Source organism: Monodon monoceros, unplaced genomic scaffold (assembly GCF_005190385.1).
Source record: "Monodon monoceros isolate NGI ecotype Baffin Bay Population unplaced genomic scaffold, NGI_Narwhal_1 Super_Scaffold_8, whole genome shotgun sequence".
Taxonomy (NCBI): Eukaryota; Metazoa; Chordata; class Mammalia; order Artiodactyla; family Monodontidae; genus Monodon; species Monodon monoceros.
In genome coordinates, this window is record NW_021703785.1 from 54308827 (window position 1) to 54329927 (window position 21101).

General features: G+C 47.3%; 1 protein-coding gene across 1 annotated transcript; it reads left to right on the forward strand.

Moving 5' to 3' along the window:
- Positions 1 to 4373: 4373 nt before the first annotated feature.
- SPERT (spermatid associated) lies at positions 4374 to 16201 on the forward strand. The gene is given in 4 exon segments (XM_029210078.1): positions 4374 to 4448; positions 4759 to 4839; positions 14950 to 15015; positions 15017 to 16201. Coding segments are annotated over 4 exon segments (1407 nt in total).
- The last annotated feature ends 4900 nt before the right edge of the window (positions 16202 to 21101 follow it).

Consider the following 21101-nt stretch of genomic DNA (forward strand, 5'->3'; position numbering starts at 1 on the left):
AAAATTCATATTGTGTAGCCCTAATCCACAGTGTGATGGTATTTGGAGGTTTGGCCTTTGGAAGGTAATTACGTTTGGATGAAGTCTTAAGGATGGGATTAGTGTCCTTATAAAAAAGAAAGAGAGACTAGAACACACACACACACACACACACTCTGTCTCTGTCTCTCTCTCTGTCTCTCTCTGTCTCTCTCTCTCTGTCTCTCTCTCTCTCTCTGTGTCTTTCTCTGTTGTGTAACGACACAGTGAGAGGGTGGCCATCTGCAAACCTGGAAACGGGCCTCATGAGGAACCAAATCTGCCAGCACCTTGATTTTGAACTTCCCAGCCTTTAGAACTACGAGAAATAAAAGTCAGTTGTTAGGCCATCCAGTCTGTGGATGTTATAGCAGACAGAGCTGACTAAGACACATGGTAAATAACTATTTCTGGACCCGCAGATTTGCACACAGGTCTTCTGTGACCAGTGTCCGTGACCTTGCTATCTGCAGCCTCATTTATTCTTATCGGTGCCTTTCCTTTGGGTTCAGTAAAAGAAGTTCTTTTCATGCCAATGTGGCAGGCCAGTCCGTGTGCCTATTTGCTTTGTTTCCTTCCCTCAGCACTCCCCCTCCTAGGATGAGGTGGGGGGGGCTTTGACCAGATGGCGTGGATAATGAGTCACCTGCGTGCTGTGAGGGCCGTCGCTGTCAGCCACAGATCTGGTGGCTGCCCCTTGCCCTGGAGCCAGGCCTCTGCAGAGAAAAGGCAAAGGACTATGGCAGAGGTGAGGAAGGAGGGAAGTAGTGCCCTAGGTCCTTTCTTGCTTACCCTATATCCAAATCTATCAGCAGCTGTCTTTGGTGATTTGCACCATGGTCTGGACCCAGAGAGTCTCCATGATCATCCAGTAGCAGGACTTCCTTTCTAGGAGTGAACTGTACCATGAGCTCCCCTGATATCATGGTCTGATTTTGGGGTCATACTAGCAAACCACTGAGTAACTTAAATGGGTGGTCTGTTTCTTTCTCCAGATATGGCCTCAGGGCAGGATTGGGGTAAGGATTTTCTCACCCCGGAGCGAACTAGGGGACAGATGGTCAAAACTATGGAGAAGGAAGGGGGTCTAACAGCAGGCAAAATAATAGAATGGAAATGATAATAAATATGAATAATATATAATATGTGTAATAGTAATAAAATACATCAGGCTTACTAGCAGGTTCCTTTGTTCATGGGGAGCCTTACAGGGCAGAGCTTGTGTTCCTTGGCACTAGAGGTGGGAAAAAAGGGAATCCACTGAACTTGCTGGAGGTGGGCCAGGGTGATGGGCTTAGGGACCCCAAGGGTGGGCTGTATCCCAAGGGTGGTAGGATCTGCATATTTGCCAGTGACTCTGATTAAGTGAAGATAACATAAAGTACCTAGCACAGTGCTGGTGTTTATTATATATTTGGTTAATATTAGGTTATGCTATGGGTTGAATTGTGTCCCCCCAAAATGATATGTTGAAGGCAGAACCCCCAGTACCTCTGAATGTAATCTTATTTGGGAAGAGGGTCATTGCAGATGTAATTAGTTAAGATGAGGTTATACAACAGTAGGGTGGGCCTTAGTCCCATATGACTGGTGCCCTCTTAAGACGAGAACAGATACAGACCCACGGGGAGAGCGCCATCTGATGCCATAGGCACAGACTGAAGCACTGCAGTGCAATCAAGGCAGGCCAAGGACTGCCAGCAGCCTTCAGACGCTCAGAGAGAGGCGAGGAAGGTTCTCCCCTACAGGTTTCCGAGGGAGCCTGGTCTTGCCAATACCTTGATTTTGGACCTCCAGCCTCCAGAACTGGGACACGATGCATTTCTGTTGTTTTAAGCCATTCGGTTCATGGTCCTTTGCGCAGCCCTAGGAAATGAATACAGCCACTTCCCGCTCTGTTTAGTCTTCCCAGCTCAGCCTCAGAAGTGCATGTGCCGGTGCTTCCATGAGGTGTGTGTTTAAGGAAAAACCAAATTGTGTTTTCAGGCAGTGTGGGAGTTAATCACTTATAGAAACACTTGGAGAAAGAGAAAACAAGTGTCAATGAGGATGTGGAAAAATGGGAACCCTTGTGCACTGTTGGTGGAAATGATGGTACAGCTGGTGTGGAAAACAGTATAGAGGTTCCTCAAAAAATTAAACATAAAACTACATATGATCCAGCAATCCTACTTCTGTGTATATATCCAAAAGAATTAAAAGCAGGATCTCAAAGAGATCTTTGCACACTCATGTTCATTGCAGCATTATTCACAGTAGTCAAGAGGTGGAAGCAACCCAGTGTTCATCAATGAATGAATGGATAAAGAAATAAAATGTGTGGTATATAAACACAAAGAAATATTATGCAGCTTAAAAAAAGGAGACCCTGTCACATGCCCCCAAATGGAGGTTTTTTGAGGACATGATGCTAAATTAAGCCAGTCACAAAAGGACAAATACTATATGATTCCACTCATATGAGGTATCTAAAGAGGTCAAAATCATAGAAATAGCAAGTGGAAAGGTGGTTTCCCAGGGCTGGGGGGTAGGTGGGAGAGGAGGTAGTGTTTAATGGTCATAGAGTTTCAGTTTTGCAAGATGAAAAAGTTCTAGAGATCCGTTGCACAGCAATGTGGATGTACTTGACACTCCTGGACTGTATACTCGAAAATGTTTAAGATGGAAAAAAAAAATTTTTTTTAATAAATTTATTTATTTATTTACTTATTTTTGACTGTGTTGGGTCTCGTTGCTGCGTGTGGGCTTTCTCTAGTTGCGGCGAGCAGGGGCTACTCTTCATTGTGGTGCGCAGGTTTCTCATTGCGGTGGCTTCTCTTGTTGCAGAGCACGGGCTCTAGGCACGTGGGCTTCAGTAGTTGTGGCATGTGGGCTCAGTAGTTGTGGCACATGGGCTTAGTTGCTCCGTGGCATGTGGGATCTTCCTGGACCAGGGCTCGAACCCGTGTCCCCTGCATTGGCAGGCAGATTCTTAACCACTGCACCACCAGGGAAGTCCCTAAGATGGAAAATTTAATGTTATGTGTTTGTAACCACAATTGAGAAATAAAATAAAAATTAAAAAAGAAACCCTAGGAGAAGTTCCCATTGAAAATGAGAAATTCTTTGATAATGTGATTAATTACTTTCTTGGTTTTTACATATGTATGTCCTTGATTTTTTTGTACATTGGATTTTCTTAAAGCGAGGCTTGCATGTAACTTGGGTGCGGGAGCTTCCGGTGGGTTGTTACAGTGACCCTACCCTGGTCCACCACTTCTTTCCCTGCATGTGGTATAATAGTGTGGGGTTGGAGTTCCCCACCTAATGGGAGACTTAAGGTACATAGGAGGGCTCCCACTGACAGCCTCTAGAGGCAAATGATTTGACAGAATTGAGGCCAGGGGACTAGGCTGTCCCTTTCGTGAAGCCCAGTGTCAGCAGTTTCTACATGTGGTCTAATAAAAATATATGTTTGGTCTTTGTTCCCAGTTCCTGGCACAGAGTAACTTAAAACCCTTGGGATTTCTTGAGTGATAGACGTATCTTTTATTATTCGATCACCAAAGGCCAATGAAATAATCAGTCATGACCATATAATGAAACCTCCATAAAAACCTCTAAACGACAGGGTTTGGAGAGCATCCGAGTTGGGGAGCACGTGAAGATGCAGAGAGGGTGGTGTGCCCTGTTGGGTATGGAAGCTCTGCCTCCCTCTCCCCTCATACCTTGGCTTAAGCATCTTTTCCATTTGGCTGTTCCTGAGCTGTATGTTTCATTAAAAAAAAAAAAAAAAAAAAACCCCAAACCTGTATTTGTAAGTAAAGAGTTTTCCTGAGTTCTTTGAGCTCTTCTAGCAAATCATCAAAACTGCGAGCCTCTGATTTATAGCTGGTTAGTTAGGAGTACTGGTGGCCCAAGACTTGTGACTGACATCTGAAGTGGGAGCAGTTTTGTGGGACTGAGCCCTTTAACTTGTGGAATCTGGCACCAACTCCAGGTAGGGTGTGTCAGAATTGAAGTATAGGACATCCAGTTGGTGTCAGAGAACTGAAGAATAGATTGGTATCAAAAAACGTCTCAGACTACATTCTTTCTCTTGGTCTGGCTTTCTTCCTTCTTGAGTAATCCAAGTAGAAGATGCCACCCGTGGAGAGAGGATAGGGGTCTCGGCCCAGCCTGGCAGTGGGGATGTAAATGTCAGCCAGGATGACCAAACAGGGGGCCCGTGTTTGGGCTATTGTGTGTCACACCGACCTTGACCGGCCATGTGGACACAACCAGGGTGAGCTCTTGCTGACCATCAGATGCCTCATTCCCACCTGTGATGCTCAGAGAGAGACCATGAGCCTTGAAAAACATCATATTGTTCTGTGATGTCACCCCTGGAACGTTCTGAGTGTTTTGGTGACCAACTTCTGCATAGGACCTATACCTGGCACCTAACATTGGTATGGCTTTTTACTTGAGATAGAAATAATAATTTTAGAAAAGGTAGTAGGTATCGGTATCTCTGCTCCACACACTTTCAGAAAGCTTTTCCATCAACTGTAATACCTGTCTTAATTTCTGTTCAGAGACTGATAAAGCATCGTGTCAGATATCATCTTCACATTCTTTCAGACTCAGATTTTCATAACGTACATAATTAATAAGAGGGGATAAGTGACTAGTAAAAAGTCCTCTGTTTTTCAGGTGAGAAGTTGAGGTCCAGAGGATGGGCTGGGAAGCAGAAATCTACTTATTTCCTCTTTTCCACAGCACTTGAGGCCAAATTTTACAAGAAAAAGAGATACCAGATCTGAAAGCCTAGAAATTCCAATCAGTGTGGTTCTACCTCAGGTAGGGATAATCACAGAAGGATGCAACCTCTCAGTTTTAGCGAGAATAGCCCTCCTCTGTCAAAACTCTAGCAGGATGTCATAGAAGGAGCAGAGTAGTCAGGGCCTCAGATTCTAGTTCTAGGTCAGCCGCCAGCCAGCTGTGTACCTGGGGGAGGCCACTTAGTCACTCAGCGTCTTGGGTTTCTCATCCCTTGAATGAGCGGGGTGGGTTAGGTGATCTGGGAAGACCTTCCAGCCCTACCACTTAAAGTTTCTGTGACTCTCGGAAATAAGCCAATCTTCTCAAAATTAGATCTTTTGGTGCTTGCTGTTGTACAACTACTCTGGATTTATGGGGGCGGAATTAGAACTGAGACTTGCAGTCAAAAGCATACGACTGAATCCATGAACCTAGGATGTGGGCTGAGGGGTACAGGGTCATGCGGAGGGGTCAAGAGAATGAAGCCCTGCTGTATACCAAAGACAGAGAGAGTGTAAGAGGGGTGGGCCTGGGGGGTTCAGAATGGAGGCCAATGAACGGGTGACAGGCTGGAGATTCTCAGTTCTCCTCCTGCTAAGCAGCTGTTTCCTGGGAGGGGTCCTCCTGATTGGATTGTTCCTACTGCTGTGTCACAAAGGGGGCAGCCTTGCTTCTCCAGAGTCACCCAAGGCCCTGTTGCAAGATCATGGTGGTGCAACCAGAGGGGCTGAAATGTAGAGTGGAGGAATCCAATGCAGAGGTAACTATCTGAAAGCTCTGTCCAGGGACGTGTAGGAACAGGATTGATCGCCAGTGGGCATCCTGGGATCTTGGAGAGCATGAAATTAGAGGACACCTGCTGCCTGGGCACATGGGCAGATGTGTCTCATGGGTATACCTGCCAAGGGGGCACAAGTCCTGCGGCAGGTTCCAGACACCTGGCAGGGTACTCTAGGCTGGTGCTTGGGGTGAAGGGGGCATCTATAAGTTTAGATGATCTGAACTGGGCCATCACTAGAGCTGTGAGAGGGACCAGTGTGCTGACTGGACCTCCCCAAATGAGGACTTCTCTGGCGGTCCAGTGGTTAAGACTCTGCACGTCCACTGCAGGGGGCACAGGTTCCATCCCTGGTCGGGGAACTAAGATCCCGCATGCTGCATGGTGTGGCCAAACAAACAAACAAAAACAAAACAAAGCAAAAAACAAGGGGAGGAAGGGAGATTGAGCCCTGATTTGATCATGTGGTGGCACTGGGCCATGCAGTGCGAGGGAGAGATTGTATAGGAACGGGAACTGGGAACCCTAGGAAGCCCACTAGTAATGTCAGAGCTGGAGTTAAAGGCTTGAAGCCAGGTCAGTGCCCACTTCCTCTGCTATGCCGCAAGCTGGGCACATGCCACCTGCTTCTTCCCTTGCTCTTAAGAGATGGTGCCTCTTCTCCGCCCATCTTCACCGCCCACCGTGAGCTCCCTGCGTGTATCTGCCGCATTCTGCTTTGTTTTGAGGCTGAGCCCATTCATTTGGGAAGGGGATTGCAGCAGCAGCTCTGTGTCTCCAGAAAGTACCTCTGGCCTCCCAGCTCCCAATCATGCCTGGCGCTTCTCATTTACATTGCACATGCCTATGGTTCACTATTTGTGTTTCACCCTTAGGTCTTTTCAGGTCTTATTGATTTCCAGCTTTTCTTCCTCACATTAAACATTTGTGTTTTCTGATCTATTTCCCTCCAACACATTAACTCGCCAGCCATCAATGTTACTTCCTGCCCAAGCTCTCTGCCCTCCTGGTTCCTTTTGTGCATAATGATTCGGTTCTCACCAGCATTCCCATTTCCCCAGTGAGCGCTATCTGTGAGTTTCATAAAGGCACTGTTTCCTGTGAGATCATTAATGAAGGATCTATACCAGGTCAGAATGAGCTCCCACAGCACCCTCCAGGGCCCCCCTCATCCCTGCTGTTGCCTTTTCTCAGTCCCCTTTGTTTGGGTTTGTTCTTCAGAAGCTATGGAATCCACCAACAATGCCTGTATCTCTACCAATTCGAATAAGTGTTAGGAGGAAGATTTCAGAAGATTGTGTGTTAAACAATTAGCTGAAACTACCAGATACATGACAGATGACATCTTCATCCTCTTTGCTGTTAGTGTTACGATTCTACCAAAATCAGTCACACTGACCTGTGAATTAGCCTCTTATCTGTTCGCATTTCTTAAAACCAACATTGACTTTCTCATGGTGCTCAGGAACGGAGTTAATTTAAAACTATGATAATGAGACACTCAGCCTTGTCAACCTGGTCTGAAAATTAGTGGCGGGTCTGGCTTTTCCTTCCAGCATCCTGGGCCTCTCAGCTTCACATGTTTGAAAAGTAACCCCAGATGGTTGAATGTTCTCTGACCGTAACCCTCAGTAATGCTGGCAAAATAGGGCTTTAAAAAACTTGGTCAACAGGCTTGACGTCTGCTGGGAGCATTTGGAAGTCTCTTCTGGTCTGTGGTAGCCGTACTTCTCCAGGAGTGGAGAGAACCTCAGCGCATGTCAGCTAAACTGGCTAGTCATTGTCTAGCCCTGTTGCCGAACTATTTAGATGGGAGGCCAGCAGCCCCAGAAATTCCAGCCCAGAAGGTCCCACTCAGAGTCCTGGTCCTTAGACACCCCTTAGCATCAGAGAGAGACTTTGGTCTTATCACCTCTCCTTTGCCTTTGCCCTGCCCGCCCTTTCACTGGCTTTTCCTCCTCCACGGTCTCCACTTGCCACGCACAATGCTGGTGATCTGACAGAAGCACATAGTTGGTGATTTCATGCATTTTCCTTCTAGGACCAAATGCATTTAAAAACGAGATGCAGTGGTTGAGAGTCTGCCTGCTAATGCAGGGGACACGGGTTCGAGCCCTGGTCTGGGAAGATCCCACATGCCGCGGAGCAACTAGGCCCGTGAGCCACAACTACTGAGCCTGCGTGTCTGGAGCCTGTGCTCCGCAACGGGAGAGGCTGTGACAATGAGAGGCCCACAAAAAAAGGAGATGCCAGGCCTGATGTTAAGGACGGATTCCCAACCATAGGTGGGATTCAGGCACCGATGAGGGAGATGTTGGTGCCCAGGGCCCTTCCTGGATCCTCAGCACTAATGCATCTTACTTAGGTCACAAGTGGGAGCACATTGCCCCTGAGGGCAGAGTCTCTTGGTCACCTTCCTAACAAAGCCAGATGCGAGGTGTGATGAGCGCCATGGCCATTTGTCTTCCCCTCCTGCATCCTTTCTCATATCCCGTTCTTTCATGAGGAAGCCCCCTTCTTCCTCTCCCACCTACTGGGTCTGCATCCACACGTGAGGGTGTTTCCCACAGGTCAAGGAAGAGACCGTCCTCTCCTTCACGGGGAAACCAGGCCAGGCTTCTTTGGGGGCTTGAATCAGGCTGCTGTAGACTCCGCCTCCTAGGCTGAAGAGAACTTTCGGGGGTGTTCCAGGAGCTTTTTCTTGGCCCAGACCTCTTGGTGGGGCTCAACGACATCAAGCACAGATTAGTTTAGCCCATGAAACCAACCCAGTGATACCACTGGTTTAGGAGACCCACCAAGAAGGAGCTGGCTTCAAACATTGGCTAAGGGGGCCTGGGATGTTTTACCTCGAGGGTTTGCTTATCAGATGCTCACTTTTTGCAAAGTCCTTTTGTAAAGAAATACATCAGCATTTGCTATAGTGTTTTGGACCAGGAATGTTTAGGCTTTACTAGTAGAGCTGGCCATCTGTTTGGTCTTTTTAAAAAGTTTTTGGCTCCGCGGCATGTGGGATGTTAATTCCCCGAGCAGGGATCGAACCCGCGCCCCCTGCATTGGAAGTGAGGAGTCTTAACCACTGGGCCGCCCGGGAAGCCCCTGTTTGGTCTTTATGACAGCTTACCGACCACTTTCTTAGCATCTCACACCAGCACCAGGAACAGGGCAGAGCAGCTACATGGGGGTTCATTTTAGAGGTGACATTCAGAGAAGTTAAGCGGCTTTCACAAGAGCAGTCAAAGATGGGACTTTTAAGCCCAAAGCTACTGGGAATTTAAGACCTCTAGCCTCACTGGATTATAGGTTCAAGATGGCAGTGTGGACCACCAGCATGTTTGTGTGCAGAGGACAGCTTCCTTTAGGGACTGTGTAGATGGACATGGGGAAAACCCCATGATGTAAAAGCTCTGCAGTTTAAAAATGTGAATTGAAATGTGGATACGGCTTTCCTAAATAGACTAAAAATATTAAGGTAAACAAAATCACCACTTTTGAGGGCCCAAAATAGTATAATGTTAACAGTTTTGTGTAGTTCAGTCTGATATCTCCTCCTTACCTTTCAGTGCACTTTGGTTGATTAGTGCATTGGCAAGGACTCATTACACCTCCAGTGTATGTGAAATGTGTTGTTCTAACTTCCAGGACTAGGGATGTCAAAAAAAAGTAAGGGACGGGTCACTGTGCTCAGATAATTACAATTTATTCATCTGGGGACAAGATGGGACAAGACGTATGAGAATCACTGCAAAGGAATGATATCAACACACATGCAAAATAAAATATCTGGGCATTATGAAGAGCTAGAATGAGCCTGCAGTTTGGAGTCAGATATCCTGGTTTTAAACCCTTGCTGGCTATGTGATCTTTGGTGGAACCATGGTAGCTCTTTTCAGTAAGATATTACTTATGACTATGGAAATCAGTTAGCATATCATCACATAATAGTCATTCAGTGTTACTTCCTTTTCCTTGCTCTATACAATAGAAGGAAATGCTAAGCAACTTCTCTTCTGAATTCACAGTAACCATTCTTGCATGTCTGTAGCTCTCTATAAACAAAGAAGATGTCACATATTCTCCTTTTATTTTTGAACTCTACAACAAAGTGTCTGAAATAAATAGGGCAGATATTAGTAAAACTGCTGTGGATGGTTGCACAGGTTGTGCACTGCAACACCAGTTGTGAATGGCACCCTCTAGAGCTGGGCATTGTACAGCCTGCACAAACATAGGGAGTGGCTCTGAATCATGCTAGCATCCACATTTTCTAGATATGGAAACTGAGGCAGAGAAATTAAGTGATTTTGTAAAGGCTATGCACTAATACAGCACAGACCCAGGACTCTTTTCAGTTTTATGATGTCCAGTCCCCTGTTCCCCATACTGTACTGCCAGAATTAATGCTTGCTGCACGTCAACCTCCCTCACTTACCCCAAGAAATAATGGTTGCTATGCATTGATTTTCAAATTGATTGGAAGTTCCCTGAGAACAGATGCCAAATTAATGTTAGTTGATTCATTGACATAAATGTGATTTGGTGCAAGAATGTTTAGAGTGGGAATAGATTAGGGTGAGAAGTTTTCACAAGGCCAAGAAAGAGATTTCCTTGGAGGACTAATAAGTCCAGCTAGGTCTGATTGGAATCAGGGAAATATGGGAAAGAAAGAATTTGTCTTGCCTCAATCCCTTCCCAAAGTTTAAGCATGATTCTTGGTATATCTGAAATCGTGTATATTTAGTATTTTCCCTTAGATGGTCTCATTTTCAGAAAAAGAAAAGATGCTGCTCTACTTTAGCCTCATCTTAATCCTATCCATAGGATTGTGGGTTTGATAAAATAGGTATATTTTTCCAATACCCATTAAAATAAATATATGACTATTAAAATTTTTACAGTATTTAAGTGTTTTATCTAAGAAACTAGGCCATGAGGCAGTGCTGGACTTGGCTACCTTCTGGGTCCTGTCTGGGGATAAGAGGAAGGATAGAAGGACTTAGTCATAAGAGGAGCGTTTGGTCTCTTGGTTAAGGAGGTAAAGGAGACCTATCAGCCCATCAGTATTTTCTGGATTAGGTGCGTGGGCACGGAACAGAGACAGCACAGGACTTGCTTGGAAAGTGTTGGTCATTTAAGGGAGGGGACATGATGTCAGCTAGGTTGATAAAAGAGGACTGCTGGGGCCATAGTGGTGCCAGTTTATAAACATGGATCCCTTCGACCAGAGGAAGTTAGACAAGAGGATATTAGAGATAATGCTACTGACCTTTCATTATACAGAAGTGGAAACCAAGGTCAGAGGGTTAGAGGATGTAACCGAGGTCACCCAATGGCATGCGTAAGGACAAGGGCCCAAATACCCAAGTTGTCTATATAGCTAGGGATCCGCCACCCACATGTTAAGTTTTTATTTAGTGCCTTTATGTTGAGGGGATAGTTGAAAATCCCTTGGGTACCCAGTTCAGGATATGGATATAAAATAAAGGCAGCTGACTGAGTAGGGTGATTTAAAGGCCATCAAGGATACTATGAACAGGTATAAAGCACCAGAGGTTTCTCTTTGGTTGTTCACCTGGAAAAGGAAGACTATCTTTCTGATAGAAATCAATTATAAAAAAGAAATGACAGGGCTTCCCTGGTGGCGCAGTGGTTGAGAGTCCACCTGCCGATGCAGTGGACACGGGTTCGTGCCCCGGTCTGGGAAGATCCCACATGCCATGGAGCGGCTGGGCCCGTGAGCCATGGCCGCTGAGCCTGCGCTCCCGGAGCCTGTGCTCCGTAACGGGGAGAGGCCACAGCAGTGAGAGGCCCGCATACCGCAAAAAAAAAAAGAAAAAGAAAAAGAAAAAGAAATGAGAGAGTTGGGGAAATCTGAATCAGTATTTGTTGATATTAAGGGATCATTGTTAAATTTTAAAGGGAAGATAATGGTATTGTGGTTTTGTTAAAAAAAATACACATTGATGTGTTTATGGATAAAACAGCACAGTGTCTATACTTTGCTTTGAAATAACCCAGCGGTAGGGGAGTGGTTCTGGAATTGGATGAAGGTATAGATGAAGCAGGTGTGGCCTTGATTTGATAACTGCCGAAGCTGGGTACATGGAAATTTATTAGACTATCCTCTCTCTTTTTGTGTATGTTTGAAATTTTCCATAATAAAAAGTCCCCAAGCAGTGAAAGTCCTTTGCTTAATTCATGGAGATTTCCTACATGTGTGCTTTACATATATAAGTTCAGGGAGCCAGAACTGGATTTGTGACTTACTGAGTGAACTGGTGCTGGTTATTTAACTTCTCTGAGTTTTAGTTTCTCCACCTGTAAAATGGGAATAATAACACCTTATTAAATCAGTGTTGTGAAGATTAAATGAATTCAGTAGCGCAAAACTTCTTCCCTTTCTTTCTCTTGATGGGTATACACATCATGGATTAAAACTACATTTTCCATAGTAACATCTTCAAGAGCAGGATATTACTGCTGAGACGGATTCCTGTAGTGCTTCATCTTTGGAGGATGAAGAGGACCTCTCAAGATTTACTCCTTATTGACCTTGGCTAATCTTCCCAGTCTGGGATCAAGGCACCTTAAATTTATAAGGAAACGGTCTGGGCTCTTCACAGTGGGGTTCATTCTGATCACAGGTTCAGCCACAAGAGCCATTGTGCTTCTCCCATTGAGAAAGATGAAAACCATGGGGGCTGGATTTATTTAAAATGAATAAGGTTCTGATTGCAGAATGTCCCTGCACCTTCGCTCTCTGGAAGATTAAGCACAGCCTTACAAAGTTAATGAAGTGCTTATTGGAAGGTTAATAGCATAGAATCATGCCTTCTATTTATCTAGCTCTTTGGGTCTTAAAGAATTCTAACCAACTTTATACGCTGTACAAATTATATATCTCTATATATGCCTATATATATATATAATGTGAATAACCTGACTTGTTTTCTATCTTCTCTATCTGTAAAATTTTGAAAATAACCTAAGAAATGAGAAATTAATATTTGGAGAGCCTTGCAGTGTACTTGGATGAAATGCTTTTGGTGTATAGAAGCAGCTCTCATGATCTTATTTTTATTTAAATTCATTGCTGCAATTGTTATCTCTTCTCCAGGATGCATCCCACTTGTTCACTGCTTTTTGAATTCATCTCAGAATTCCTCCATTAGTGAAATCTCCTTTTCTTGGTAACAATACCTTACATTTACATTTCTTACATGTAAGATGGCACCTGGCAGTTTTAAAAACACTTACATTTCTGTGGCACCTGGCAGTTTTAAAAACACTTTTGCATTCATTATCTCATTTAATCCTCACAACGGTGTTGTGAACTAAGCAGGGCACGTGTTATTATTTCCATTTGACAGGTACAATTTGCTGACTTTCAGTGTTGGAAGGTGGTGCCTTTAAGGTCACAGAGTCTGACTCTCTTTCGTACTAGTGAAAATCTGGGTCTCAGAGAGGGTGAGAGCGCTCTAGTTCCACGCTGCCCATCAGCAACAGAACCGGGATGAGCATCTGTGTGACCCCAGTCTTGACCCCTTGGCCTTCAGCCCTGGTGTAACCCTCACCTGAGCAAACTGCATTCTACCTGGCTCAGAGCAGTTCTGACCCCCAGAAGCCAGAATCACCGGAGGGAGCTGGTTAGAAATACAGATGGATGAGTGAATGAGTGAATGAGGCTTGTAAGTAAAGGCTCCAAAATGTGCATTTGAAACGCACTTAGCTTATTCTTCTATATTGAGAAGTGTGACAGTGGTTTGTTGGGTTTAAGCTCTGTGGCTCCGATCCTCTTTTTATGTGGTGGTTTTGAGGTGCGTGGCCACCATCATGAATTCCTCTGTATGAATTCCTTGGTATCCTTTGATGTCTTCACTGCCACACGTTGAACTCCCATTGCTCGGTGATATGTCTGTGATGGTGCCCTTCCTTTCCAAAATTATCAGCTGGACTCTGTTTTAAGCTTAGCACCATGTTGGCTGGTGTTAAAGGGGCTGTGGGACTTACCAGTAGCACTGCCATTTGGGACAATGTGAGTGGCTGTTGGGTGATGCCAATTGTGGGTACACATCTATAGCTCCGGTAGCTGGAGAACGGTGTTTATTCTTCCTCTAGGGTGACAGAAGTGTGCCAGAACCCGTGCTTAGTGCTTTCATACATTACCTCTTTTCATCCTAAAATATTTCTATGAGGCAAGGCAGTAGGTGTAGTTACCCCAATTTGAAAGCCTGGTAACTAAAGCTCACATAATTTGTCCATGTTCTTGTAACTAATCAAATAATGGGGCGAGGACTCAAACAGTTGGTTGATTCCAATATCGATGCCTTTATACTCCATGATATATTCTTTTTTTTTTTTTTTTTTTTTTTTTTTTTTTGCGGTACGTGGGCCTCTTACTGTTGTGGCTTCTCCCGTTGCGGAGCACAGGCTCCTGACACGCAGGCTCAGTGGCCATGGCTCACGGGCCCAGCCACTCCGCGGCATGTGGGATCTTCCCGGACCGGGGCACGAGCCCGTGTCCCCTGCATCGGCAGGCGGACTCTCAACCACTGCGCCACCAGGGAAGCCCCATGATATATTCTTGATTCTCATTATTCATGGATTCCGTATTTGTGAATCTGCCTAAATTTTTTTCACTAAAATTAGTTTGCAGCCCCAAAATCAATACTTGTCTCACTTTCATGATTATTCATAGACATGCACAGAATGATGAAAAATTTGAGTTACCTGATGCACACATTTCCAGTTGGAGGTGCCTTCTTGTTTCAGCTCTCAGACTGTAGAAGTGTCCTTTTCACAGTTTATTTAGTGTCACTGTTTTCACACTCTTGTGCTTTTTGTTGGTGTTTCTCTGTCTAAAATGGCCCTCAAGCATAGCGCTGCAGTGCTGTCTAGTCGTCCTAAGCACCAGAAGGCAGTGATGTGATGTGCCTTACAGAGAAAACACCTGCTAGGTAAGCTTCCTTCCCGCATGAGTCACAGTGCTGTTGACCGCAAGTTCAATGTAATGAATCAAAAGTACATTTAAAATGAGGTGTCTTTCAACAGCAGACAAAGTTATTTATTGATTGGTTGAGGAAAATGTGACCAGAGGCTAGCAGGAACCTAACGCCGTGCATCTCTTTGGAGCAATGGTACAGTAGTCGCGAATTGTGTGTTCGCGGGACTTCATAGAACCGCGAATAACGAGGACCGATGTCATTTCCTCGCGAGGAACCCAAGAGGCCAAGTGCAAAAGCGCCCTCTGTGGCCAGTCCAGACCTCCAGACAGGGTTTCTTGTGGGGTCTCCCGGCCTCTCATGTGGTCAGCCAGCCTCGGGTGCGTCAGCTCCTTCGCTAACTCTGGGCTTCCCTGTTCTCTCCCGCAGAGGGGTACAGCCGAGCCCTTCCTGAGGCTCCACAACTTGCACCCCACCCCGCGCTGGGCCAGGCAGGACCGCCCTCCCCAGGCTGAGCCGCCGGGCGGTCAGCCAGCACTCCTACCTGCCGAACCGCTTCCCCTCCGTGCCCCTGGACCCCATGGAAAGCCCCACCTCCCAGGCGGACCTGGAGCTGGACTACAACCCTCCCCGCGTGCAGCTCAGCGACGAGACGTTCGTCTTCCAGGACGGGCGGTGGGTGAGTGAGAACTGTTGCCTGCAGTCCCCCTACTTCTCCCCGTCCTCGTCCTTCCACCACAAGCTGCACCACAAGCGGCTGGCCAAGGAGTGCCTGCGGCAGGAGGAGAACAAGTCCCTGCACGCGGAGAACCAGTCCCTGCGCGCGGAGAACCAGTCCCTGCGCGCGGAGAACCAGTCCTTGCGCGCGGAAAACCGCACGCTCCGCGAGGAGAGCAAGATCCTGCAGGTCCTATGGGAGGTGCACCAGGCCGCACTGGGCCGCGAGGACGGCCGGGCCTCCTCGCCACTGCTGCATAAGGACAACGCCTCGTCCCTGGAGGCGGCGAAGAAGGACCCGGACCTGCAGGTGCACGGCGGCCGGGAGAGCAGCACCCTGCAGCTCCTCCGGGAGGAGAACCGGGCCCTGCAGCAGCCGCTGGAGCAGAGAAAGGCCTACTGGGCCCAGCCGGACGAGAAGGCGGCCTCGACCGAGATCAAACCGGCCCCCTCGTCCCATGAGGCGCCCCACGGGCTGCTGCCGGACCAGGGCGCGGGCCTCTCCTCCCCCTTCGAGGAGCCCAAGGGCCCCCAGGCCCCGCAGGAGGACTCCAAGACGCTCCGGGCCCTGCACGAGATGCTCAGCAACCTGTCGGGGCAGCCCAGGGAGGAGGCGGGCAAGGCGGGCCCGGGCCTGCCCGACGGCGGCCAGTCCCTGGAGCTGCTGCGGGAGATGAGCCAGGCGCTGCAGGCGCTGCAGAAGGAGAACCAGAACCTGCAGGCCCTCCGCGAGGAGAACCGGCTCCTGCAGGAGGAGAACCGGGCGCTGCACGTGCTGCGCGAGGAGCACCGCATTTTCCAGGAGAGCAAGGCGCTGTGGGAGAACAACAAGCTGAAGCTCCAGCAGAAGCTGGTCATCGACACGGTGACCGAGGTCACCGCCCGGATGGAGCTGCTCATCGAGGAGCTGTACGCCTTCATCCCGACCAAGAACAAAGACCCCAAGAAGCCCCGCAGGGTCTGAGGCTCCCCGTCCGAGCCGCACCGAAGCCCAGAGCTGGGCCACCAAACGGCATCGCCCGCCTTCCCGTGGTCGCCTCGCCTGCCTCCACCAGCTGGTGCCCGTGCAAGAGCAAGAACGAGTGGCCTGGTCAACTCAGAGAAGCAATAAAGGCGTGAGAAGGCGAGGGCCGCTAATCGCGCGTGCTGCTCTGCTTTCTTTCTCATTTTTCTTTCTTTTGAGCACTTGCGGGCTCACGGCAAAATGGAGCAGAAAGTACAGAGATTTACCACATAACCCTCTACCCCACACACCAACCCGCAGCCTCCCCGCTATATCAACATCATCCGCCAGAGGGCGCACTTGTTACAACTGATGAACCTGCACTGACACATCATTATCACCCAAAGCCACGGTTCACATTAAGGGTTCACTCTGGGTGGGTTCATTCTATGGGATGGACCAGCGTATTTACAGAGTATATTCACGGCCCTAGAACTCCTTTGTGCTCTGCCTGTTCATCCTTCCCTGCCTCCCACCCCTGGCAACCACTGATCTTTTTACTGTCCACATGGTTTTGCCTTTTCTAGAGTGTCATATAGTTGGAATCATACAGTAGGCAGGCTTTTCAGCAGCAGGCATTTCAGTCTCCTCCATGTCTTTTCATGGCTTGATAGCTCGTTTCTTTTTAATGCTGAATGCTGTTCCCTTGTCTGAATTTACTGCAGTGTGTTTATCCATTCACCTACCGAAGGACTTCTTGTCTACTTCCAAGTTTTGGCAATTACGAATCTGGCTTCCTTTTCTTCTTTTTTCGCTTGTCTCTTCCTTATCTCAGCCTTCATTATCATCTGTTTTTCATTTCCTCCCTTTTTCCTTCCTTGTTTTTCTCCTCTTTCTCCTGTCCTTCTTGCTCTCTCATCGTCTGATGAGGTCATAGTGTGGAGGAGAGGATGCGGGAGTAGAGCCCACTCAAGGCCAGGACTTTTCACCTGGGCTGCTGGCGACACTGGGCTGGAAAGCTCTGTCTAGGGCTGTCGCGTGTGTTGTAGGATGTTTAGCAGCATCCCTGGCCTTTGCCCACTAGATGCCAGGAACAGCCACCTGACCCCCAGCTGTGACAAGCAAGTGTTTCTAGGCTTTGTCAAATGGCCCCCGGGGGTGGGAGGTAAAACACCTGCCCCACTCCCAACACTGCTCTCAGAGAATCTTCCTGGAAACAACAGCCCTTGAAATGCTCTGAGAAAGTGAAGGTTTCCATGAGGGGAAGACAATCCTTTCGGGCAGATTCATGATCACACTGCAGCTTAAAGGGTCTCAGAGGTCCTGCGATGAAGAAAACCGCTTATCTTCGGTGAACCCAGAATTGACCAATTTTATCTGATCTTGAAATCTCTGTTTATGTGACTCTGCTGATCACCCAGTTTGGGAAGGGGTGCCCTGTGCACTCCCGATGCCTAGACTTGCCTTCCTGTCCAGTAGAGGCTCAAGACTGGGTGTCCTGGGCCCCAATTCCCATTTCAAAGGCGGACATACTTTAGAACCAAGAGGTTGAAAGGTAACCTCAGGGGACTGCAGGAGGGAGGTGGACAGAGGTTCCCCAAAGTTCGCTGTGGAGTAGAGTCACCTCAGGGTCTTTGAAAAATACTGATGCCTGGACTCCACCCCCAGACGTTCTGACTTATATGCTCTTGGGTAGGACTGGACATCGGGAGGGTTAAAAGCTCTCTAGGTGGTTCCAATATGCAGCACAGCTGAGGAATCACCATGGTAAGGTGAGCTAAGACACCTGATTCTCAATAGAATGCTCCATTCTCTAGTCATGGGTATAAGTGAGTAGGTGCATGTGAGGGCAAAGAGTTTACTCAATTTGCTGATGGAAAACTAATTGTGACGGATGTGAGCTTGAGACTGGAATGTCCTTACTCCTAACCCATTGTTCACGCTGGCTCGATTTCTGAGCTGTGAGCAAATTCCAGAAGGTGAGCCAAAGGCAGCAGCCCACACCTGCAGAGCTCTTCGCCCATCACTTTTCACTTGATGTGACCCCCGTGATCCTCGCCACCTGCACGGTAGGCATTTATCGTTCCTCGTACGGCTCTGACACTAACATGCTACGTGATTTGCCAAAGGCTATAGCCAGCTAGGAAGAGCCGAACTGGGGCTTCAGCACAGACCTAATGGTGGTGGATCTCAGACTCCTATTAGATCACATTGCCAAGTAAACCTGGGCTCCAGAAAGTGAAGTTTAACAATGGTTTTGGTGCCTGTTTTCCAGATTTAGGAACTCGAGTCTTATCAGAATAGCATCAGAAATTCCAAATGAGGGAGAACAGAGTATTTCCTCTCTCCAGGCAGTGACAACATATCTAATCGTACACAAGGGTGGAAGGTGACTCATGGGCATGCAGAGGCCACGTCATTTATTCCCCTGTTGCCGCCAAAATCTGTTAAATAGGAAGTTGTTGCTCATGGGCCTCTGGCCCTTTGTAGTTTTTCCCTTCTGAACTTGGTAAATGCATCATGCCGGGCATCATGAACTGGTCCCTGGTGCCAAAGAGGTTAGGGACCACTGCCATACTTCGTTTAAGTCAATGTACTAACCCCAGGGTGTAGGGCTTTTTTCATTTTCGTTTCTTGGTGAAACCAAATTGATTTCTGTGATTCTAGACAACTGGAAGGCACGCTGTCACCATGTTTGTGTTACAAATATTTAACTTTGAGTAAGCTATCTAACAGCAGTCGGAGGGTTTCTTGCAAGCTGAGGGAGCTCGGAGGACTTAATACTATTTAACACTGTGAACTTTCTCTGTCATGCAGGATCTAAATGGGTGAAAATTTAGCAAGACCAACCATAAAATGTTATTTTTATGGAGTGGGGGAGCTTTACTTCAAAACAGTGCTTCATTGTGTAGTGCAATCTGTCACAGATTAGCTAACATCCAGCGGCGGCTAACCTCTTGGAGAACAGAGTGAAATTGCATTCTTCGTGGAGAGCTTCCTTTAAGCATCTCTGCTCCTTTTCCAACTCTTTCTGTTGCCTCCGGGTCCACCCTGAAGTCCTTCTCTAATGGCCAAGTTTGTTTTCTCTATGCAAGTCAGGTCTTGGCTCCAAGCTTCTAGGGTTTGCCTTTAGAGAGCTAAGCATGCTGCCTTTCCTAGCCTCTCTCATGTGGCCTTGGCTTGGCTGGCTGGCACTCTTGGTTGCTGGAATCCACTATAATCCTCCTGCTGAACTGCCTGACTCCTGGCCGTCGGCCTATTTTGTGCTTGTAAATTGAGGGTCAGGTCAAATAGGGAAAATTCACAACCTTAAACTAGTATTTAGTTCATGGAAACTAAAGAATTAGAACGAATTTTTTCAATAGGAAAATCATCTGTGTGAGACTAATCCTTCGGCCATAGGAATCAGAATCAAAACAATTGTGGAGAAAATCTGGTAGGCTTTTGTACGCTCAGATTCTGTTCTTGAACTCTCCCCTTTTCTAAGGACTTTTCATAAAGTGGAGTGACCTCCACCTGCCTGTCGGGAATGCTTGCAGGAGCCAAGTGGTAGGTCGGACAGCATGGGAAGCAGCTGGGAGCTGGGCGCGTTGGGGTAAGGTGTCTGATGGAGGAAGTTGAAGAGCCTTATCAATAACCATCATTATGGGCTTCCCTGGTGGCGCAGTGGTTGAGAGTCCGCCTGCCGATGCGGGGGACACGGGTTCGTGCCCCGGTCTGGGAGGATCCCACGTGCCGCGGAGCGGCTGGGCCCGTGAGCCATGGCCGCCGAGCCTGCGCGTCCGGAGCCTGTGCTCCGCAACGGGAGAGGCCACAGCAGTGAGAGGCCCGTGTACCGCAAAAAAAAAAAAAAAAAGTAACCATCGTTATATTGTCCCCTGAGTTGAATTTCTGAATCATCAGATGGGAAATGGCTTCCACCGAGAAACCGGTCAATGTTAGAATATCCTGGATATGCCAAGAGCAGCTACTGGAAACTGCATTCTTTCTGTTCATAACATTGAGTCCCTGAGTTATTTGCAGCAGACAGCACAGTTTGTGCTTGGAGCTGCCCACCGCCCTCCTCATTCACATGCAAGTCTTCTTCAGCTTGAGCTCTTGTCAGTGTCTCTGGGTAAACAGTTCTTTCCAGATTCCTTACCCCCTTTATTCATTCAAACAATGGCCTTTGTGACCAAAAACAAAGTTAGGAGCAGGTGACAGATTATTTTTAATGCTGTCGAGACAAGTGGCTGTTTCATTTATGACATGTTCTCCCTCCAAGCCCGCCTTTATTCTTTGCAAATAGGGTGATTCAGAGCTCTCCATCAGGAACCCTTGCACTGTGGGAAGACTAAATCCTAAACCCTTTTCAGAAATCGGTCAGTTGTCGCTCAGTAAACACTGTGAGGGATGGAATAGAACTTCCTGGTTGTCAGTTACTTTTCGTGGACCTATGGTCAGGTTGTCCTCACCTTTTCCCTTTCCTTCACTCATTCAGCCAGTTGTCAGGTCCTGCTGGTGTTACCTCCTAAATAGCCCTTGAATGCTACCTCTCTCTGTTCCCATGGGTGTAACCCTAGTCCCGGCCACCGTCATCTCCTGGGTGACTGCTCCAAGTCTGAGTTTATCTCCATATGGACAAGGTTACTTTCAGCCCATTCTTCATATTGCAGCCAGACTGATTTTGTTATATATGTGAACGTTATATTATTTCCTTATTTAAAATTCATCGCTAGCTTTCCATGGTCTTTAGGGTACAATAAAACTTTACTATGGGTCTCTGGCTTAAGTGTGGATGCTACTTTATAGTCTTCTGAATATACTGAATTCATTTAACACATCAGTGCTTCTCAGGGCCCCCAGTGGGCTCCTTCAGAATTCAACGTCATTTCATCAAATGTCCGCTTCGTCTCTTGGAGGTTACATCCAGAGACGGGAG